General features: G+C 52.6%; 1 protein-coding gene across 2 annotated transcripts; it reads right to left on the reverse strand.

Annotated features, from left to right (window-relative positions):
* Nucleotides 1-12576: 12576 nt before the first annotated feature.
* On the reverse strand, nucleotides 12577-22126 carry B4GALT7 (beta-1,4-galactosyltransferase 7). Of its 2 annotated transcripts, XM_039254621.1 has the most exons (6): nucleotides 21995-22126; nucleotides 18269-18631; nucleotides 15482-15707; nucleotides 14045-14128; nucleotides 13657-13761; nucleotides 12577-13275 (listed from the first exon to the last, which is right to left on the reverse strand). In XM_039254621.1, exons 1-6 carry the CDS (start codon nucleotides 22042-22044, stop codon nucleotides 13120-13122), a joined length of 984 nt encoding a protein of 327 aa, XP_039110552.1. In that variant the 5' UTR covers nucleotides 22045-22126; the 3' UTR covers nucleotides 12577-13119. The 2 variants fall into 2 exon arrangements, with proteins under 2 accessions (XP_039110552.1, XP_039110553.1); XM_039254622.1 differs by lacking the exon at nucleotides 14045-14128.
* Between the last annotated feature and the right edge of the window lie 1513 nt (nucleotides 22127-23639).

Consider the following 23639-nt stretch of genomic DNA (forward strand, 5'->3'; position numbering starts at 1 on the left):
GCTGATACACAAACTGTGCACTGTACCTGTTTTTAAATGTTTATTTATTTATTTTTGAGAGAGAGAGAGAAAGAGCGCCAAGGAGGGGCAGAGAGAGAGAATCCTAAGCAGGTTCTGAGCTGTCAGCACAGAGCCCAACGTGGGGCTTGAACTCACAAACCACAAGATCATGACCTGAGCAAAGACAGATGCTTAGCTGACTGAGCCACCCAGGTGCCCCAAGTCTTTAAGGACATCCAGAGAGTCCAAATACTTATAATAAGTCTACAGGCACATGAGTGCTCTTTGTCTTTTTTAAAATTTTTATTATTTTTATTTATTTTATGTTTGAGATAGAAAACACAAGTAGAGAAGGGGCAGAGAGAGAGGGAGAGAAAATTCCAAGCAGGCTCCATGCTGCCAGCTCAGAGCCCAACGCGGGGCTCAATCCCACAAATTCTGAGCTGAAATCAAGAGTCCAATGCCCAACCAACTAAGCCACCCTGGCGCCCCGCTCCTTCTCTTTCAGTAAAGAAAGTAGTCGAGTCAGAAGCCAAACAGGATCAGAACTGGGATAGGTAGAACATAAGTGGATCTGGGACACCTCACCTCAGAGTCTGGAGCCCACTTCAGATTCTGTGTCTCCCTCTCTCTCTCTGCCCTTCCCCCCCATATGCTCTGTCTCTCTCTCTCTCTCTCTCTCTCAAAAATAAACATACGTTAAAAAAAAAAAAAAAGAGGAAAGGGGCACCTGAGTGGCTCAGTCGGTTAAATGTCTGACTTCAGATCAGGTCATGATCTCGGAGCTCCTGGGTTGTGCTGACAGCTCGGAGCCTGGAGCCTGCTCCAGATTCTGTGTCTCCCTCGCTCTCTGCCCCTCCCCTGCTCACACGCTGTCTCTCTCTCAAAAATAAATAAACATTAAAAAAATAAAACCTCTGCTTTCTTCTAAAGAGATTAAAATGGATTCCTGATGACATCTTAATCAGTTTTCTTTTTTGAGGGGGCATCCTTAATCAGTTTTCTTTAGTCTCTTAGCACTCCAGTGCTTTCAAATAACCAAGTCTCAGCTAACCACCTGCCCCCCCCACCCCCCGCAGTGAACACACAATGTATTGCACTGCACAGGATGCAAACTCGAATCAGTATTCTAGAAGGCTTAGATTAGCCACCAGAAAGAGGTGTGCCTCCTTTTGATCTTCTGGAAGAGCCTTAGGGTATGCAGATTTTCTCCCCTAGGCAGGCAGGTCAAAGAGTGACCACAAAAAGAAGCTATTTTACCATCCTATCTACAACACATGACCACTGCATACACGTCAGTGTTCCCCAGAGCCTCGCGCTTACTTAAGATCCACCAAAATTAAGGGGTGCCTCAGTGGCTGAGTCGGTTAAGGATCTGACTTGGGCTCAGGTCATGATCTCATGGTTTGTGAATTCGAGCCCGAGTTGGGCTCTGTGTTGATAACTCAGAGCCTGGAGCCTGCTTCGGATTCTGTGTCTCCCTCTCTCTGCCCCTCACCTGCTCACATTCTGTCTCTCTCTCAAAAATAAACGTTAAAAAAAAACCCACATAAACCAAAATTCAGCTTTTCAAGTGCTGAAATTAAAAGATATGACTCTGAATCTATTATTTAATGCTTCTTCAGAAAATGGGTGGATCAAAAGTTGAAAGACTTAAATGCCTTACAAAAGGTGAACCGGCTGGGCTGTAAAGCAGGGTGGTGGTATTCAGCACAGAGGCATTCAAGTTAAATTTAAAACAACAGGGGTGCCTGGGTGGCTCAGTTGGTTGAGCATCCGAGTTTGGCTCAGGTTATGATCTCATGGATCATGAGTTCAAGCCCTACATAGGTCTCGCCGCTGTCAGCACAGAGTTCCCTTCTGGGCCTCTGTACCCCTCTCACTCTGCCCTTCCTCTGTTCTCTCTCTCTCAAAAATAAATAAACATTTTAAAAAAGGGAAATCCTGGCAAACCATAACCATAACGAGACTCTTAAATACAGCGAACAAACTGAGGGTTGATGGGGCTGGGGGGTGGGTTAAATGGGTGAGGGGCATGGAGGAGGGCACTTGTCGGGGTGAGCAGAGTCACATGTAAGAGAGGAATTAGCGGGCTCTACTCCTGAAGCCAGGACTACACTGTATGTTAACTAACTTGAGAATTAAAAAAAAAAAAAAAAAAAAAAGGAAATCCTTTAAAAAAATAAATTCAAAACAAAAAATTCTTATGGTGAAATTAAATACCCAGAGGAGACCATTTTCCTCTTCTATAGGCTGCTATTCAATCACCCTGTACTTTCTACATTTTAGTTAAGCTGGTAGAGGTGGGGGGCTGGCAAGGGACAGCGAGCCCGAGTACAGGGCTTTGTAAGTAGATTTGATTTTGACCAATGAGCCTAAAATGTTTTCTCCATTTGTTCCAGAAAACTGAATTTCCCCTAGAGTTTCTTTCTGTTGGGAACATACTTCATCCCATTGGGGGTCCTCTCTGGGAAAGGAGACCGTTTGCAAGAGTAGAAGGTGTGAAAAGGAAAGCCAAAGTCAGGGTCTATCAAAGAGAGGACCTCATCAGAGGGGGAATCTCCCTACTGTAATGAGTTAGGGTCCAAGCTTTGGGTAAAATTACACAAGAGAACCATAGAAAAGTGCAGACAGAGGAGCCTGGGTGGCTCAGTCAGTTAAGCGTCTGACTCTTGTTTTTGGCTCAAGTCATGATCTCACGGTTCGTGAGTTCCAGCCCCTTGTCAGGCTCTGCACTGTCAGTGTGGAGACTGCTAGGGATTCTCTCTCTCCTTCCCTCTCTGCCCTCCCCGTTCTCACGTGCATGCGTGTGCTCTCTCTCAAAATAAGTAAATAAACTTTAAAGAAAAAAAAAAGAAGGAAAAGTGTAGAGGCTGGGTTGGAATCCCAGCCTCCCAACACTCACTAGTGGTAGGGACCTTAATCTCCCTGAACCTGTTTCCCCATCTGCAAAGTGAGGGGTTTCCTGGTGCCCAGTCAGTGAAACGTGGTAGTTACTGTTACTACTCATGAGAATGTACCAAAAAATCCCCTAAAAGTAGAGGTCCAGGTTCGGACCTAAAAACCAGAAATAGCTCATGTTCCAATCTCAGAACTTCCCTAGTCATCTGAACCAAACTGAGCAATGTCTTCCGTTTTGTGCTTGGCTCCTGCAAGTCGTGTAAGTCACTCGAGAGCATTAGAGGAGTGTCTGGCTCTGAGCTATTCTGGGTGAGATAAAAAGAAGTGTCTACAGACTTTAATTCTCCACAGCTTTGGGGTGCCTGGCTGGCTCAGACAGAAGAGCATGCGACACTTGATCTTGAGGTTGTGAGTTCGAGCCCCATGCTGGGTGTAGATATTGCTTAAATAAATAAATAAATGAACTTTTAAAAAGTTCCCCACAGCTGCAACAGTACCTTGACTAGCAGAAGCTATGCTTGGAAGCAAGAAAATACATCTTAAAAAATGCTTTCTTATTTTTCAGGAATAGTAAATCCGCCTGTGTCCCAGGACATATCAAAAATAATTAAATTTTCTTAATGTTTATTTATTTTTGAGAGGGAGAGAGACAGCATGCAAGCAGAGGAGGGGCCAAGAGAGACACACACACACAAAATCTGAAGCAGGCTCCAGGCTCTGATCTGTCAGCACAGAGCCCGCCTCTAACTCACAAACCACGAGACTATGACCTGAGCTGAAGTTGTATGCTTAACCGACTGAGCCATCCTGGCGCCCCTGTCAAAAGTAATTAAACCGAGCATGTACTATCTGTGCTAGGTACTTCATAGCTACATCATGCTATTTAGCTTTCCGGATGAGGAGACAGAAGCTTGGAAAGGGAAGGAAGCCACACACAGCTAGTGGATGGTGAGGCTGGAGCTCTATATTACTTAGCACCACTGACATTTTGGGCCAGATGATTCTTCATTGTGGGGGCTGACCTGTGCATGGCAGGGCGTTGAGCAGCATCCCTGGCATATTCCCACTAGATGCCAGTTGCATCCCCATGGTTATGACAACAAAAATGTCTTCAGATTTTGTCAAATGTACCTCCAAAAACAAAATCACCCCAGGCTGAGAAATGCTGTAAGGCAAACCACCATCACCGGTGAGTTACACAAGCACTTTCACAAGGGCTGATTCAGAGGAGTGCTTTGGGTCAAGGTCAATGCTGGTAGATCTGTAGTAGGTGGGGGCGCCTGGGTGGCTCAGTTGGTTAAATGTCCGACTTCAGCTCGGGTCATGATCTCACGGTTCGTGGGTTCGAGTCCCGCGTCGGGCTCTGTGCTGACAGCTAGCTCAGAGCCTGGAGCCTGCTTCTGATTCTGTGTCTCCCTCTCTCTGAACCTCCCCTGCTCACGCTGCATCTCTCTCTCTCTCAGAAATAAATAAAACATTAAAAAAAAAAAGATCTGTAGGAGATGAAGAATTGCTTGATGTTCAAGACCCTCATGGAAATCATTTCTCTCAGCAATTCACCTTCTTTACTCTACTTACTGAAGTGCCTTTACTAATTACCAAGGATACGTAATTACCACATGCCATTTTAAATCTGCATTAGAAGGTTAGCTGGAGTTATAATGGCTTCTGGAAGTCTCTGGGATGAGAATTCATAAAAATTGTGGGCTCTCAGGAAGAAGTAGAAAATTTGAACAGACTGATAATCAGCAAAGAAATTGAATCAGTAATCAGAACACTCCCAACAAACAAAAGCTCAGGACCAGCTGAATTCTGCCAGACATTTAAAGAAGAGTTCATACCTATTCTTTTTTTTTTTTTTAATGTTTTATTTATTTCTGAGAGAGAGAGAGAGAGAGACAGCGTGAACAAGGGAGGGTCAGAGAGAGAGGGAGACACAGAATCCGAAACAGGCTCCAGGCTCTGAGCAGTCAGCACAGGGCCCGACGTGGGGCTCGAACCCACGAACCGTGAGATCATGACCTGAGCTGAAGCCGGATGCTTAACCGACTGAGCCACCCAGGCGCCCCAAGTTCATACCTATTCTTCTCAAACCCTTCCAAAAAACAGAAAAGGAAGGAAAACTTCCAAATTCTTTCTATAAGGCCACCATTACCCTGATACCAAAACCACATAAAGACACCACAAAAAAAGAGAACTAACTATACGCTAGTATCCCTGATGAACATGGTTGTAAAAATTCTCAATATTTGCTAGGAAACGAAATCCAATGATACATTAAAGAAATCATTCACTGGGGCACCTGAGTGGCTTAGCTGGTTAAGCGTCCGGCTTCAGCTCAGGTCATGATCTAGCGGTTTGTGAGTTCGAGGCTCACATCGGGCTCTGTGCTGACAGCTCAGAGCTTGGAGCCTGCTTCAGATTCTGTGTCTCCCTCTCTCACTGCCCCTTCCCCACTTGTGCTCTCTTTCTCCCTCAAAAATAAATAAACATAAAAATAAAAGAAATCACTCACCAAAATCAAGTGGGATTTATTCCTGGGCTGCAAGGGAAGTTTAATATTCACAAATCAATCAACATGATATACCACAATAATAAAAGAAAGGATGAGAATCATATGATCATTTCAATAGACACAGGAAAAGCATTTAACAAAGCACAGCATCCATTCGTGATAAAAATACTTAACAAAGTAGGTTTAGAGGAAACATACATCAACATAATAAAAGCCTTATATGAAAAACTCACAGCTAATATCATCCTCAGTGGGGAAAAACTGAGAGCATTTCCCCTAAGGTCAGGAACAAGACAAGGATGTCCATTCTCACCACTGTTATTTAACACAGTACTGGAAGTCCCAGCCACAGCAAATCAGACAACAAAAAGAAATAAAAGGCATCCCAATTGGTAAGAAGAAGGAGAACTTATTACTATACATAGGTGACATGATGCTATATACAGAAAACCCAAAAAACTCCACCAAAAAACTGATAAATAAATTCATTAAAGTCGCGGGATACAAAGTCAATGTACAGAAATCTGTTGTATATCTATACGCCAAAAATGAAGCCACAGACACAGAAATTAAGAAAACCGTTCCATTTAAAAGTGCACTAAAAGTAATAAGATACCTAGGAATAAATCTAACCAAAGAGGTGAAAGACCCGTACTCTGAAAACTATCAAATACTGATTAAAGAAACTGAAGAAGACACAAAGAAATGGAAAGATACTCCATGCTGATGGATTGGAAGAACAAATATTGTTAAAATGTCCATACTACCCAAAACAATCTACACACTTAAAGCAATCCCTAGCAAGACACCAATAGCATTTTCCCCAGAACTAGAATGAACAGACAACCCTAAAATTTGTATGGAACCACAAAAGACCCCGAAGAGCCAAAGCAATCTTGAAAAAGCAAAGCAAAGCTGGAGGCATCATAATTCTGGACTTCAAGGTATATTACAAAGCTGTAGTCATCAAAACAGTATGGTGCAGCCACTCTGGAAAACAGGATGGAGGTTCCTCAGAAAGTTAAAAATAGACCTAAGCTACAATCCAGCAATTGTGCAAGGGATTTGCCCAAAGTATACAAAAATGCAGATTCGAAGGGGTACATGCACCCTGTTTATAGCAGCATTATCAACAATAGCCAAACTATGGAAAGAACCCAAATGCCCATCATGTCCATTGGTGGATGAATGGATAAAGATGTGGTAGATATATACAATGGGATGTTTTCAGCCATAAAAAAGAATAAAACTTTGCCATTTGCAACAACATGGATGGACCTAGAGAGCACAATGGATGGACCTAGAGAGTACAATGCTAAGGGAAAAAATACCATATGATTTCACTCATATGTGGGATTTAAGAAACAAAACAGGTGAGCAAAGGGGGGGAAACAGAGAGAGAGAGAGAGAAACAAACCAAGATGACAGACTCTTAACGCTAGAGACCAAACTGATGGTCACCAGAGGGGAGGGGTTGGGGGGAGGGGTGAGATGGGCGATGGGGATTAAGGAGGGCGCTTGTCCTGATGAGCACCGGGTGAATAAAATAAGCCTTTTATTTTATTTTATTATTTTTTATATGTTTTATTTATTTGAGAGAGAGAGAGAGCGAGCGTGCAGGGGAGGGCCAGAGAGAGGGAGACACAGAATCCGAAGCAGGCTCCAGGCTCTGAGCTGTCAGCACAGAGCCCGGTGCGGGGCTCAAACCCACAAACTGTGAGATCATGACCTGAGCCAAAGTCGGACGCTTAACCGACTGAGACACCCAGGCGCCCCTAAAATTAACCTTTTAAAAAGCATTGTGGGCTCTGCTTCCTTATTATTTATTCCCTGATAATTCAGCTTAGCCTGATTCAAGTTTCTTTCTTTATGCCCTTAACCTCCAAATGCAAAAAACAACAATAAAACACAACCACAACAAAAGCTAGAGGAAAACATTTTCCCAACAGAGGTAGGAAGAGTGGCTTTCCAATGAAATAAACTAAAGTTGAATTCCATTCAGGCACTTACTCTCTGGGTAGGTAACTTAAGCAAGTCACTGAACTATAGTCTCGGGTTTTGTTTTTTTTTTAATATTTTATTTATTTTTGAGAGAGAGAGAGAGACAGCATGAGCAGGGGAGGGTCAGAGAGAGAGGAAGACACAGAATCCAAAGCAGGCCGCAGGCTCTGAACTAGCTGTCAGCACAGAGCCTGAGGTGGGGCTCGAACCCATGAACCGTGAGATCATGACCTGAGCTGAAGTCGGACGATTAACCGACTGAGCCACCTAGGCGCCCCTAGTCTCGGTTTTTCTAATAATGTCTAATTTAGGAAGAAAGGAAATACAGATTTAATAATGCCTTTATTTCTAATATCTAGCTTATGGTGTTCTACTTATTAAACTAGCCGCATAGAGGATGCATATAAACAGGCTTAATAGCGGCTATAGCTACTGTTTATTGAGTGTTACCACATGCCGACATTGACATGGGTGCTCTATGCAGCGTTCATCATACTCAAAGCCTAGTTGCAAAGCAGGTAATGCATTAAAAACATGTTTTTAAATGTTTACTCATTTTTGAGAGAGAGAGAGAGACAGAGCACAAGCAGGGGAGGGGCAGAGAGAGACAGAGACACAGAATCTGGAGCAGACTCCAGGCTCTGAGCTGTCAGCACAGAGCCCGACGTAGGACTCAAACCCTCCAACCATGAGATCACGACCTGAGCCGAAGAAGGACGCTTAACTCACTGAGCCGCCCAGGTGCCCCCACAATGTATATTTATATCTGATAAATCACAATATACCAAGCCTTTCACATACAAGTCATAGTTATTTTAAATGTCCTCTCTGATGATTCCAAACTCTGTGTTGTATCTGAGTTTGGTTCTCATTCTTGCTCTTCTCTTCAGGCTCTTGTTTTTTTCTTTCTTACCTTTTAGCATGGCTTTTGAAACGCATGATGTATTGGATAAAGGGACTGACACAGACCTTTAGTGTGAGGTTGGACGTAGTCTGGCTAGGAGTTGGACGGCTTTGATGTTGACTGAAGTGTTGGGTGCTTTAAGTTCTTCTAGTGTCCTTGTTTCTCCTCTGCTGTCCTTGACTTTCTCCAAGAGATTTTTATCTTTAAAAAAATTTTTAATATTACTTAAAACTTTTTAAATTTAATTTAGTTTCATTATTATTTTTAAAGATTTTTAAAACATGTTTCTTTTTGAGAGAGGAAGAGAAAGAGCACAAGTGGGGCAGGGGCAGAGAGAGAGGGAGACAGAGGGTCTGAAGCAGGCTCCAGGCTCTGAGCTGTCAGCACAGAGCCTGACATGGGGCTCGAACTCATGAACCATGAAATCATGACCTGAGCCGAAGTCGAACACTGAGCCACCCATGTGTCCCTATTTTTTATTTGAGAGAGGGAGAGTAAGGGAGAGGGGCAGAGGGAGAGAGAATCTTAAGCACACTCCACGCTGAGCGTGATTCGGGGCTCGATCCTATGACCTTGGGATCATGACCTGAGCCAAAATCGTAAGTCGGAGACTCAACCACCTGAGCCACCCAGGTGCCCCTCTCCAAGAACTTTCTAAAAACAGTCTGTGCCCTGAAGCTCTTTCAGCTGTGACTTGCTATTGTCACACTAGAGCCCTGTTGACTTGGTGGCAAAGAGTTTAGGGAAGGAGAAGCATTTTATAATTTTATGATGAAGTCTCAGTATTGTGGTGAGTCTGTGTCCCTGGGCTGTGACGTTCACAGGTGTCTCAGCTTTGTCCCCTCTTCCTTGGGTAAGGCAGAAAAGCTAGCAGGAAACGAAGTTGGGTAACTGTCTTAGTCCCACCCTTCGGGGAGGGAAACAGGCTCCGGAGAGCAGACTTTCATCAGGGAGACTGCTCTGGGTATATTTAACATTTTTTAAAATGTCAATTATTTTTTTGAGAGAGAGAGAGCATGAGCAGGGGAGGGGCAGAGGGGGAGAGAGACACAGAATCTGAAGCAGGCTCCAGGCTCCAAGATGTCAGCACAGAGTCTGATTCAGGGTTCCAACTCTTGAAGTGTGAGATCATGACCTGAGCTGAAGTCGGGTGCCCAACTGACTGAGCCACCCAGGCGCCCCCGGGTATATTTTTAAACGGCTACTTTCTCCTTTCTTCTGCTAGAGACCGAGGGGACTTTCCTCTGCTCTTGGCCACATACCTCAGCCTCCAACGATCTGTCGAAGTTAGAACAGAAGTACTCCTGCCAGTCTGCAGCCCCAGCAGCTTTGCTCTAGGTTAGCCGAACTCAGCTCTATTTGCCGGTCTCTCCAGACTCGGAGGGTGGCACTTCGCCCCACCCAGCGTCACTTTTCTGCTGGGTTCAAGAAAAGTGGTTGCTTTCTGGTTGCTGAGGTTTGTTCCTGTTGTGAAGGTGGGGGTGACGGACCTCCCCAAACCCTTTACAGGCGGAAGCTGAAAGTGAAGTTGCTTTTCCTTTGGTTTGTCCTTTAAAAAAATGCCCTGGAGGCATGAAGGCTGAGCGAAAAGGGGCCGCGGACCTCCATTTGTCCTTTTGGGAAAGAGTGTGCGGGGAGGCAGGCCCTCCATGAAGGGTGGCTCAGTCTGGCTTCATCATCTCTTTCTATTTTAATTTTTTTTAAAGTTTATTTTGAGAGAGAGAGAAAGTAGAGAAAGAGAGAATCCCAAGCAGGTTTTGCACTGTCAGTGCAGAGCCCGACTCAAACTCATGAAAGGTGAGATGATGACCTGAGCTGAAATCAAGAGTCGGACACTTAACCGACTGAGCCCTTTAGGCGTCCAAGGACTCATCACCTCTTGTTCAGCCTCAGCTCTCTGTCCAGACTCCATCCTCCAAGCCTCTGCACCAGTCCCCAAGGATCTTTCTGTAACGCAGACCTCACCATAATTGTCTCCTCGCTCAGACTCTCCCCTGCTTGGAGCCCCGGCGCCTGTGGAATAGCCTACAAGTTGTTCCATGTGGCCTTCACAGATCCTCACCGGTCACCTTAAGCTTTCCTCTGCTACCCGCCTCCTCTGACTCCTATACCGTATTGGGGTACAAGGGACACCCCAAATTGCTTCCAAGCCCCTCAACATGACACACTGTCCCTGGTGTCTCTGCCTTGCACTTGCTGATGCACCCTTCCCATCGCGACTGCAATATAGCTCCCCTAGAAAGTCCCGCCTCCTCGGGGAGGCCTTCCCCAAGCCCCAGGTACACCCCTCAGACACAGTGCCATGCTGTGGATCCCAAAGATCCCCCAGGGACCTCTCCAGCAGCCAAATTCCCATTGTACCCAGGCAGAGGCAGCACAGGCAGACCGTCTGTGTCTCCCCCAAGGCTCTGCTTGGTCCCAGAGGCAGGAGGGGCACGGGAGCGTGTTGGCCAGCCCTCCCTGTCAGGCCTCCCTGCCAAGAAGAGGAGGAGGGAAGGTCTGGAAGGGAGGGAGCCTCTGTGCACTGGCACCTGCTGTTACAGGCCAGGGATGAAGGAATCTGGCTCTGAAGCCAGGGTCTTGGGGTTCAGATCCCAAGTCCCACCAGGTATCACCTCTCTGACCCTGGCAAGCTACTTATCTGTCTATGCCTCATGATTGTCATCCGTAAAACAGGTTAATAAATAGGACCTGGCTTGGCTAGAGGGGGCCTCACGAGCTAATGCAACATAAAGGATTCTGTACATGGTGACCGCTCAGCAAGCTATTAGTACAGCCGCCATGTGGGCCAGATGCTAGGGCAGGTGCTGCTACGTCCGGGGCCGATCTCACCTGCGCCCTGGCCAGCAACACGGGGGTGCCAGGCCCTCTTCATGGAGCCACAGAGACAACCACAGTGCTTGGGCATTTTCAGAGCTCTGCTTCTTACCCTTGCCAGGACTGCTCAGCCCCTTCCTGCTCTCTTGGAGCGACCCCCGGGGAGGCCTGGGCTGGGTGCCTACAGGCTCCTTGAAGGTGGTGGCAGTGGCTGGGGGACCATGTGGTTGGAGTTGCGCCCCAGTCCAGGATCAGGCAGTGGGTCCTGCTTTTCCTCTGTGCATTCTCTGCCCTCCATGCAGGTGGCAAGGAGGGAGCTCCTCGTCCTTTTAAGTCTTGCTACAAGCTGGGCGCTGTGAGGTCACGTCCAGTCGCACCAACACCACACAGACTGCTGTTCTGCCTCCATGTTGTGTTAAGTCCAAGATGATGCAGCCAGGGTTGTACAGAGACTGGCACACAGGGGGCACTTCATTCCCCTCTCCTGGGCCTCCAGGTTGACAAAGCCCCTCCCAGCACTCCTGCACCGTCAGTAATCCATCTGCCTCTCACTGTACTGAGGGAAGCTGTACTGCTGGGCAAGGGCAACTGAGGATAAGGACCCTCTGTTGTCCATCCGAACAGATACACTGTACTCCACTATGCTTTGCACAGGTGGTGCAGTGTGCAACCCACACAATTGCACCCAGCAGCCCTGAGATTACCCTCTGAGGGGTAGTCATTTTGGAGCACAGCTGTTGAATCCACCCTCCTGAACTCTGGGACTTCAATCCCTTCCTCCCTATTTATTGTTAAGCAGACCGCTCTTAACAATGGACTCCTCTGACCACTGGCCCAAATCTTTGGCAGTCCATGCTGCGAAGGAGCGATCTGCCTTGCAGGGCCCCTCACCTCCCAGTGTCGTTAGCCCCCCGGCTCCCCTCCTTCACCTCTCCTGGACAGTGTGTGAACAGTGGTAAATGCCCGCACGCTGGGAACACTCCACCATGCTCCTGCTCCTCCCTCTCGCCTCGGAAACGTGGTCCTCCCACCCTCAAGCTATGACCAAGTCCTTGCCACCACGTTTTGTCTACCCCAAGTACGGTCCCGAGGGTCTACTTCTGTCCATCTCCATGGGTCAGAAAGAAGCCGCCCCCACCCCAGAGTCGGACCCCACCACAGCCTGAGGGGGTCAGACTGCCCGGAGGGGCAGTGAAGCCTGTGGGAGACGGCAGGAAGCTTGGCCTTTGAGGTCTCTCCCATCTGAGCCTCCCCTGGCCTTGGTGTCCCCAGCCCTGCCCCACCCCCCTGACCGCTTATAAGGAAAAGAGTCGCCATCTTTTCCCCCAGCTCTTTCCCCTGAGCTCCAGGTGACAAACTGGTGGCCCGCGACACATGGTTTGCCCTGCCACACTTTTCTGAAGTTTCAATTAGCTGCTATCATTTAAAGACTAACCGATTTCACTTAAGAATCCAGAATTCAAGTTTCTTTTTGAGAACTCAGAAGAGCTGGCCAACCCCAGGCCCGCACTCCTGTGTGGTGACAGGCAGCAAGAGCTGGTCTCAGCCGTTCCCTTCCTGTGTGGGTTGCACAGGAGCCTGCAGTTTAGCCCTGTGCATCGTCCTGGCCACCCACGTCAGTGGCCTGGGCATGAGGCCGTCCGGGGGAAGGGACGACAAGCCCTCAGGTCTGGGCAGCTAAGAAGGGGAGAGCAGGGCGAGCAGGAAGGCGAGGGCGGAGAGTCCCAGGGGAGAGCCACACGCAGCCTCTCTCCATCAACGCTTGTTGCTAGCAGCGTCCCAGGCACCCCTGTGTGTCCTGTCCAGGGTCCAGCCCACCTCCGGGGGCGGGGCTGCTGCAAATGTGCGGCTTCTGACCTGCCGCGTCAGGCCACCCCGCATCTGCATCCTTCGGGAGTTGGGCCTGTGGCCTGCGGCTTTCTCCAGAGCCTGAGCGAGCAGTGTGGCCTGTGGGCACAGGCTTCCTTACTGTGCAGCCGGCTCAGCCAAACGTGCACCAGGGGGTGGCAGCCTTGTCACAGTCCAACAGGATGTTGAGAACAGTGCACGGGGCCCCGCCCACAGACAGCGCTGTTCGGGAGTCCACACGGTACTTCACGGTACTCAGGCCTCCCTCCCGGTCCACCTTGAATTGCTCCTGGGGAGGAAAGGGGAGAGGGCATGCGCTCAGGGCCCTGAGGCCACCGCCGCGCCCCACCAGCAAGCAAGAGGGTGGACATTCTTCGGGTAGGCTAATGCGGCTCCTGAAGAAGAGGTTGCGTGGGGACTGTGGTTCCTGTGTCACAGGTCAGCCAGGGACGCTGGCCAGAGGGCTGAGGCCCTCCCCTGCCCCCCACCTGCATGGACCCCGAGGTCTCAGCTTACCCACAGTGGCCAGGTGCCCGTAACAGCCACTGGCACAGAATGCCAGGCAGGGGAGGGCAGGGCCATCCGCCCGAGAAGAGCCCAGGGACACGCTCGGCCTGCTGCTTCCCCACATCACCACCTGCCCATCCCCAGTCTGGGGACCAGCCAGCACCTGTTTTTGAGCTGCGATGCGCTTCTGGTCCCTCTTCCGCCAGGCTGGGTCATGCAGGTGGCGAAATGTCTTGTACCCAGTTGTGATTCCCGAGGGGCGGAAAAGCTAAGAAGGCCAAAGGAAGTTGCGTCAGGCCGCCCTCCCGGAGCCGCCCCTGGTCCCTGTCGCTAGTCCTCTGGGGCCCCACTGCCTGCCACAGGCCATTGGCCACAGGCAGGAGCCTGCACTGCCATTCTGCAGAGGAGGTGTGCCCAATGGGGGGGTCGGGCTGGGATCCGAACTGGGGGAGGTCATCCCCAAGCCCCAGGAATGTCATCTGAGGGCAGGGCAGGGAACCGGGGGCAGCCCCAATGGCTGAGGAGGTGGGGAGCCCCGGGGCGAGCGTTACCTGCAGCCCGGCCCCTTTGATGCGCCGGTAGAACTCGTCATCTTCGCGGCCCCAGCCCCAGAAGCGGTTGGACATCCCATTGCACTGACACAGAGACAGGGAGGGTCACTTGTCCCATTCTCTGAGGGTGCTCCCTGGTCCCCCACCGCCGGGGAGTGGGCCAAGGACCCCTCTCTCCCCCTCCTCCCCTGGAGGTTCTAATGGGCACCGGGAGGCTAAAGTTCCCGCATCCTCTGCGCTGCTGGGGAACAGCCAGCACCTCCCAGGCCCTTTGCCTGTTCTAAGGGGGTCTTGAACCTGTGTGGCCTGACTGGTTTCTCAAAAATGTCTGACTGGGGGCACCTGGGTGGCTCAGTCGGCTGAGGGCCTGACTTCTGGTTTCAGCTCATGTCATGATCTCACAGTCTGTGAGTCTGAGCCCCAAGTTGGGCTCTGTGCTGATGGTGCAGAGCCTGCTTGGGCATCTCTCTCTTTTCCTCTCTCTCTGCCCCTCCTCTGCTCGCTCTCTCTCAGAATAAATGGATAAATTAGGAAAAAAAAAAAAAAAGTCTGTCGGTGGAAGGCACCTCTAATGGGGAGTTGGCATTGACAAGTGCCAACTCCTGCTGGATTTCTGCCCCCCCTCCTTCTCCTGGGAGGCTCTGCCATGGTCTCTTCCTGGGGGGACAGGGACAGCTGGGCCCTGTGACAGACACCTATTAGCCACCAACTCAGGGCTTCCTTTACATAAAGCTGGCTCCCCGGCACCCCCCCCCCCCAGCCTGAAGAGAAGGGCAAGAGGGGAGGGTCTAAGCCACGTGGTCCTTCCCACTCTCCCCCAATCACCCTCACCTACCCCCCAATTCCCCTCTACCTTCACTCCCTCGCCCACCCCCACCTCCAGCCACAGCAATGGACTCAGGGGTGGCCCCCCGGGGTATCCCCCCCACTCCACTCAAGTGAGGCCACCAGGAGGCAGCGTGGAGCAGTTCTGGGACTCCTGTCCCAGGTGCTGGGGAAGGGACTTCACCATCCACTGAACTGGGTGGGGCCCGGGTGCACGCAGCGTGCAGTTAGGACAGCCACCTTGTGCCTCACAGTACCGAAAACAAACCCACTCCAGGGACAGCCAAGCTGAGAGACGGAAGGTAAACCAGTGTCCCCGGTGACGGTGACGCTGCCTGAGAGGCCAGGCAAGCCACCCTGAGGCCAGCCCTGCCCCCAGCCCCTCCCAGACTGTTCCACTGAGAACCAACGAACCCCAAGTCTCCTGAAGCCCCAAAGCCAGCTCACTGGCGGGGGGGGAGGGGCGGTTAGAGGGGGTGAGGGCGTGGTTCCTGGGGCCAAATCCTCCCTGACAGGCTCGGTCCTGCTCCTGGACTCCCTTGACGAGCCCCAGAACCATCCCTCCTCCTGCCCATGCACACTCCCCGCCCGGCGCGCGCTCCCTGGCCTCACCAGCTGGTAGTGCTGCTTGGAGAGCAGCAGGATGCCGCCCACATAGGTCTTGTAGTGGTAGAGCGGGTGCAGCTCCGGGGAGGCCACGTGGAAGGGCCCGGCCTCGGGGAAGCCGTAGTCCAGCTCCTCGTTGAGGGGGAGCAGGTCCACGTCGTGCATGGCGATATAGTCCGTGCTGTTGCTGCTCTCCAGGAAGCCCACGTTGATGAGCGCCGCCCGGTTGAACCTGCACAGGTTGGGGGGTGGTGAGCTCGTGCTCCCCAAACCCCGGGTGACAGCCTGTCTTCTACAGCGGCCACCCCCCAGCACCTGTGCAGCCTTCCCACCAGACACTGACACCGACTTCCCTGTCGGGCCGCCAGCCTGCCCACCTGCCCGGAGCTCATCTCACAAATGTCTTCCGGGTGCTTGCAATGTGCCAGACCAGACACCACCGGCACCACCAGGACCACGGCAGAGAGAGATCAAAGCCCTGCCCGCAAGGAGCTGACATTCTAATAAGAGGAGACAGAAATCACTAAGTGAATATGTAAGCAGCCAGTCAACTGGCATTGGCTTCGGAGGACAGAAAAGCAGGGTGAAGAGGGGGGAGTCTGCTGGGGGGGCCGGGAGAGGCCAGGGTAATGGGGTGACATGTGAAGGCCTGGGGGAATGAGCAGGGTGAGCAGGAGGGCTTCAGGGATGCGGCCAGTGCAGGGCTGGCCCCTGACAGGCTTGGGCTGTGACCATGGGTACTACGCAGGGGCCCCTACAGGGCTGAGAGTGGAGCTGGACATGCTCTGACTCCCGGGTTAAGAGGATCGATCACTCTAGCAGGGGTGTTGAGAGGGGAAGGGAGGCTCAGGGGTGGGGGCCGCGAGCCAGGTCGGGAGGCTTCAACAATCATCTGCGCGGGAGACAGTGGGGATTTAGCTCAGGGAGGTGGTGAGAAGTGGGCAGATTGGAGACATAATCCGAAGGATGGGATGCGCCGAGGGAAAGAGGAGGTGAGAATGACTCGGAGGCTTTTTGGCCTGGGAGACCGGAAGCGAGGAGCTGCCATCTCCTGAAATAGGGAAGAGGGCGGGTGGAAAGCCAGAGTCAGCCTCGGCCACGTGCAGCTGGGGATGCCGGGGACCAGCAGACGGAGGGCTACGCACGGGGCTGGAGGTCAGGATCGTGGTCTGGGCCCGGAAGACAGACTCAGGGGTCGCCAGGGCACAGAGGGGTTTCGGCCACGAGGCTGGATGAAATCCCCAGGGAGTGACTGCTGCCAGAAAAGAAGGTGCCTGGGCACTGAGCCCCAAAAGCACCAGGGTCGAGGAGTCAGGGAGGTGAGGTAGAACCGGCAAAGGACGTGGCAGAGGGGAGGAAGGAGGCAAAGCCGAGTGCTGCCTCAGAAGTCAAACGGAGGTGTTTCCAGAAGGAAGAAGTAGCCCACTGGGCAGATGCCGCCAGCAGCGGCAGACTGAGGACAGGGCTCGGATTAACGAGGCGGGCTCACTGGGGGTCAGTGAGAGCTGCTTCAGCGTCAGCAAGGGGGTGAGCAGGTTCTAGAGAGGGCAAGAGGGGAGACATGAAAGTTGTGCTATGAGGGGCACAGAGCAATGAGGTGACAGGGGTGAGTGATGGGAGGTCACGGGGGCTTTTGCCTCTATATTTAGATGGGAGCTATGTCAGTATGTCTGCTGATGCGAATGCCCCAGGACAGAGGAAAAACCAATCACGCGGGGGAGACAGGAGTGGATGGCTGACGCGAGGTCCTTGAGTAGGAGAGCAAGACTGGACGAGCTGGGCCTGGAGGGGCTGGGGCAGGGTGTCCGGCATGGAGGGAGCCTAGTCCGCGAGCACAGAGGCTCCCGGGCACTTGGGCGGACTCTCTTCCAGTTGGTTTGACTTCTCCAACAGAGAGCTGAGTCATCAGGCTGAGGAGGAGAGGGATGGTGGAAAGGGTGGCGGGCTGCCTCCGAAGAGGAGAGGCAGCGGGCCAGAGGGCCTTCTTGGGCCAGGGCTCATTGCCAGGGGGACGCGTGCCAGCTCCAGCCTCAGATAGCCACCCGCGGGCAGGTGTGAACAGCCAGCGGCCGGTGGGTCAGGGAGGCCAGAAGTGCGAGAGGGACTGATGTTAATGATGGCCCGTGAATCCAAGGTGGGTGAGGAGAAAGCGAGGGCAGGGAGGGTGGAGCCTGGGGGGTCCTGAGGCCTAAAGGGCCTGGTGGGGTCCAAGCACCTTTGGATGTGCCTCCCAGAGGAGCGAGGTGGAGGGAAAGGAGGTGGAGGTAGAGCGTGACATGTGTGGACTGGCTCACGGAGGGAAGCAGTGCATGGTGAAGGGCACAGAACCCAAGATAACACCAGATGGCGAACAACTTCGAAGCCGTGGCCTTGACCTTGCCTTTCCCTGACCCCACAGCCAATCCACCAGAAAGCTGTGTCTGCACTTCCTCCCCGAAATGTCTTTCCACCCCTGGTCCCCCAGAGCCAAGAGGCCTCCCCCCAGCAGCCCAGGAAGTCTCCCCCCGCCCCGTCTCCTGTTCTGGTAAAAGTGATTTCTCCTACCACAGCCATGGTGACCTTTTCAAAATGGACATCACACCAGGACACCCCTCAGCCCTGACCCTCCCGTCCAACTCCCATGACACCAGCAAGAGGGGTTTACGGTGCCCGTCCTGCTGCCACTGCACTGGGTGGCCTTCCACAGTCCAGAGGCGCACCTGGCGCTGGACACCTGTGGGAGAGGGAGCCACTGAGGGGCCAGGGCAAGGGGAGGCCTTGGGGAGGTGGGCCAAGGCAGAAGCCGGTCCCTACCTGAAGTGGTCCACCTGGTTGAGCACATAGATGTGGTGCGGGATCTTCTTCCGGCTCAGGAAGCGGTGCATGTGGGGCACAAAGACCAGCAGCTCCTCGAAGCGTTCACGGAAGGGCACCAGCACTGCCAGGCGGTGGGGGCCCCAGGACGCATCTTCTTCCCAGTGCTCGGGAGGTGGCTCTGGGGGGCAGGCCCGGGGCGGGCCCGGGGTCTCCTGGCCTTGTCCCCGGGCCGCCTGAGCCACGTCGCCAGAGCAGCTCAGCTGCAGCCAGAGCAGGGAGAGGAAGCCCAGTAAGAGACAGGCAACGAAGAGGTGGAAGACGGAGCATTTCCGGGGGAGGCTGCCAGGAAGCAGCCTGGACCTGTGACAAGAGCAGGGGTGGGGTCAGAAGGGCGGGTGGGGCCTGAGCCCTGTGACAAACCCCTTCTCTGGCTTCCCCACTGGTAGGGCGCACACGACTGGTCTGCCCCAAGCGCCTGGCAATTAGTGCGGAAGCAATGTTAACGCTTTTGTTCATGCTGCTACCACACATCAGGATCCTCCTGCTTACGGCTCTAGACCCCCACCTCCAGGAAGCCCTCTGGCCCCAGGGTCAGAGCTGCCCCAGTTCCTTCACGCCCTCTTACTTTCTCTAAGTGAGTTCTGGTCAGACCAAGAGCTGCTGGAGGGCAGGGGTGAGACGCCTAGTCTCTGGTACCTGTCACTCTCCAGGACGATGGCTGGAGGGTCTGAGCCTGAGCTGAAGGCAGGAGCCCCGCCTTAGAGATGCCTTCCAGTCCTGCTCCTCTGTAGGCTTACCCCCAGTGGAAGCCCTCACTTCATTCCTGCTTCTCACACTGGAAGGGTCCTCAAGGCAGGGTGCCTGGCATCAGTTCCCGGGGAAAGGCCAGTGTTTACTTTGGGGAGAGCCACCCTGCCTCCAAAACCACACCAAGGCCCAAACTGACAGTGGCTGTTCACTGAATGAGACTCCAATCTCCAGTCCGAGAGGCAGCCCACATAACAAGGGAGGAGAGACGGGAGAGGGAGAGAAAGATGGGGGCTGGGTATGGAACCCAGGCTCCGTTCAGAAGCTGGAAGCGCATTTGAATAGCCTGCACACCGAGGTAGTGGTGAGAGAGAGCACTGTCTGGGTTAGAGAGGTGGAATTCACCAGATTCCTCTGCTGAGGATAGCGAAGGAGCTGAAGACCCTGAGACAAGGGAAGCTCCCTCTAGTCTACTCCCCTAGAAACAACCTGCAAAGCACCTTGCTTTACAGCCCTTAGGAGTTACCGGAGTATACATTCTGCCTGCACTTGCCCACCCCCATCACCCAGTGCCACACATGGAGTAACCCAGACCTTTGCCGCTTACCATATTCCTTCCTGCTCCAGCCCTCATACAGCCTGCCACATCAGTCTGAGACTCCCTCTGCCCATCCTTCAGGGCCCAACTCTCATGTCACAACCGGCAACGTCCCTCTGCCTCAGCTCCAATGTCAGGGCCAGCACTGCCCACCCTCAGCGTGCACACAAATGGATATGAATGCTCTCTCCGGGGCATCTGATCCTTCCTTCTTTGAAGCACTTAAGAGTTCTGTAATCCCTGTGTCCCTCCTGGTCATTCCCCATAGTGAAGCCATTCCTTTGTGCGGTCCCAGAAGAGTTTAGACAGCAAAGGGCTTGCTCGGTGAGTTACAGGAAGGGTTCAAGCAGTCAGGGCATGCTTCGAGTCACATGCCAGAGTCAGACCAACTCTTGACTTTCTCTACACACAACTGCCAACCTGGAAGCCAGCCACCCTGAAGCCAGGGCTCAAACACAGCAGAGGGATGGCCAGCTAAGACTTACCCCCCATTGTCCTGTGGTAGGGGTTTCCGCTGGGGAGAAGCGGAGCCCAATCCTGCCAGTGGCCTGGGAAGGCTGGAACCTCCACAGATTTTCTCTCGCCCCCAGGGCTCTTTCTGGGGGTGGGGTGGAGACCGGGGATATGGACATGAGGAGATCTCCCACCTTCGGGGAAAGAGGCAGTGACCATCACTTGGTATGGCATGGACTGGGTATACTGTGCATTGTCACATGCTGTTGCTTCAGCCCAGCTTCCCTTTGCAGGATCACATTCTCATAGGCCACCTTATCCTGGGCTTTAAGGGCCCAAATGGCTGAGCAACTGAATTCAGAGCCAAATGTCAATTCCTCGCGACAGTGGACACTGAAAACTCCTGGTGCCACCTGGTGGCAGACTCCAGAACTGCAGCCCCCAGCTGCTCCCAGGCCCAGGGCACCCTGATCTGAGGGGCCGAGTGAGGTTTGTCTCCATCAATCTGCGCCTTCTTCGCCCAGGGCTAGAAAAGGCAGATTCAAATCCAGCCGGGCCTGCTCCAGAGCCAGCACTCTTAACTGCTACACTAGCCTGCATGTGTTGCGTGGGTCTTTGTACCCCCATGTCAAAAGCAGGAACTGACATCAGTAACTTCTTCTGGGAACGCAGGTATGTTCTGAAGGTTTACAGAAAGGGATGAGGAAATGGAAATTCTCCTCTATTACCTTTTCTTTCTTCCCTTACACAAATCTTAGTGATACAGGTTTGAATATCAGCTGCTCTGGTTACAGCACCTCCCAACTGCCAAGGTAACTGGAGACACCTCCTGCGTGCCAGGCAGTGTCAAGAGTGTTACATATGTGGCTTTTAAACCTCACACAGTCCTGCAGAGTAAATATTATGATCCCTGCTTCAGAGATGGAAAAGCTGAGGTCAGAAAGATTAAACGATCCCTTCCTAGTCACATGGCTGTTAAAGAGGATTCCTGCCCAGGGCTGATTCCACACTGTCCAGGCTTTCTTTCTATTACATTCCTGTCTTCCTGCTTCAACACGAAGTCTGAAAAATCCCCCAAACACGAGCTGTGCCCACTACGTTCCAGAATCTTTTGGCACCTGGGCAAACTTGAGAGACACACGGGACACTTGATATTCACTGGGTGGAGACCCACTATCTGGGCGTTTGTTCCGGGTGAGGAGAGTTTTGGGGGCATCTCTCACGAATGAAGTGTAGGTGTTCTCCCAAATCTAGAGAGCCGAATAGCTCCCCTACCCCAATTCTGCTTTCGTGGAAAACATCATTAGCTAGGGTCTGGTTCAAGTTCACACCTAACACATGCAGGAGGTCCCACTCAAGTACAGCTGCACCGGAAATGAAGCAGCATTACGTGTGAGGAGTGCCTAGTTCGTGCCAGACTAGCATACAGAGCTTCTGTCTGGTGTGTTCTGGGCGGTCAGTAAAGGGTGGGGAAGCCTGAAGGAGGACGGGGTCTGAGGCTACATGGATGTGAAGGGGGAAGTAGAGGCCAGAGAAAAGGAATGAAGACCCTCAGAGGCCGGGGGCAGACAGAAAGACAGAGATCCACTGAGAGAGATCAACGCAGAGACCCGCACGCAGGCAGATGCCAGCGGAGAAACACAGACACAAAGGGACCCGCACTGAGGGACAGAGACTCGCAAAGAGAGGGGCAGAAACTCACAAAGGGACGTCATCAGAGAAACACAGACCCGCGGAGTGACGGAGACTGGTAGAGACAGAGACCCGTATGCAGAGAGAGCCAGTGACCCACAGGGAGAACCACAGACCCTCCGAAAGCCCCGCAGCCGGGGACGCGACGGCCTCGGGCTCCTAGATTCCGCGGCGCGGCCCGGAAAGGATCGGCACCCGGGAGGACGGGGCCCGGGCCGGCCGCCGCCGCTCACCTGCCGTCCTCCCAGGGCAGCTGCGCCGCTTTCCTCCGGGAGGGGAACATCGTGGGGGGATGTGGCGGCGCATGGGACTCGAGCTCCCTGCCGGGCCGGCCCGGCCTCCCGGGCCTACGCGGCGCCTCCGCCTCCCGCCCCGCCCCGGCCGGTGCGCCCCGCCCCTCGGTCCGCCGGGTCCGCCGCTCCAGCCGCGCCGTGTGCTCCCTCGAGCCGCCGCTTTAAAGGTTCCGCGTGCGAGGAAAGCTTGGGCGTTCCAATCTCGGGACAGTTCACTATCCGCCCGGGGACCCGCTGGTTCTCCCGGGAAATCGAGGCCTCAGAGGGGGCTCAAGTCACTGGGTGCGTACTGGACTTAGACTCCATGTTTCCAGCCCTCTGGCATGATCTGCATCCTTCCCCCCCTCTTCTCGGTCCCAGGTGGTGCATACTTCCTCCGCAACGAGCTCGGAGGGTGGCAAGGCCAAGCTAAAGGCTCCGACTTGGCGTTCAGCCCAGAACCCACGTAGTGGTTAGGAGCCAAGCACTGGAGACAGACTGACTGGATTCAAAACCCGATTCTGCCAGCTCGGCTGTGTTTGGGGGCAAGGCACAATCTCTGCATCTGTTTCCTCACTTGCGTATATAAATAGTTCCTGAGCTACACTGTTGCTGTGAGGGTTGATGGAGAAAGTAACATGCAAGGATACTTGGCACAGTGCTGGGCACATAGGCAACGCTACCTATATGATGGCCCTTATACAGGAGAGGGGTACTTGGATAGGGTTGTTGGAAGGGGGAGTAAGATTGGGTTCTTAGATCCGCCGTGGCGCAGTGGGAACTTACCTGGCTGGGCCAACCTCCACCTGGGAAAAGACAGAAGCAGAGTCCTTAGGCTTGGTCTTCTCTGCTCTTTGGGCAAATGTTAAGTTCCCTCATAAACAGCTAACATATACTGAGTTCTTACTATGTGCCAGTCATTGTTTGAAGTTCCTTAACGCCGTTCCCTCATCCAGTCCTTATGGGTAGTACGCCAACTTTAAAAATGAGGAACTGGAGACACAGAGAGGCAGTTCAGGGTGTAAACCAAGATACTGTGCACAATCTATGGCCTCAAACACCTTGCTTCCAAAAGTCCAATAGGACTTGCCTGTAGGTGAGAAATTGATCATCCCCAGCCACCCCCTTTCTCCCTTAAGTGCAGCATAAAACCGACGAGGGACCTCACTGCTGAACTTTGCCATTGCACTGCCCTCTGGAACAGAACCTTGGCAAATCCAGCCCATGTTTGGCTGGTGACAAAGGCAAGGCTGATCCCCTGCAGAGACCAGTCACTTGGGTGAGGCCAATAATGGAAGCAGGGAGGTGGGACTGTGACCTGAAAGCACAAGCCCCTCTAATGGGGAACAGCTGCCCTCAGTCCAGCTAATTGTTGTCACATCACAATGAAGCCCCACAAGCATCAGATTTGTCTCAAGAAATCAGATTTCACATAAAAGTCCTAATTAATTTTAAACAGTGACACCCACAGTCATGTTCATACTAAGCACCCTTGGTATAATGGGATGGAAAGGCACTTTTCTGGTCTTTCAAAAACTCGGAATTCCAGCTCACATGAGAAAAACAGCAGACCGATCCCAACTGAGGGAAACTCTACAAGACGCCG

Source organism: Hyaena hyaena, unplaced genomic scaffold (assembly GCF_003009895.1).
Source record: "Hyaena hyaena isolate Hyena2069 unplaced genomic scaffold, ASM300989v1 scaffold_499, whole genome shotgun sequence".
Classification (NCBI taxonomy): domain Eukaryota; kingdom Metazoa; phylum Chordata; class Mammalia; order Carnivora; family Hyaenidae; genus Hyaena; species Hyaena hyaena.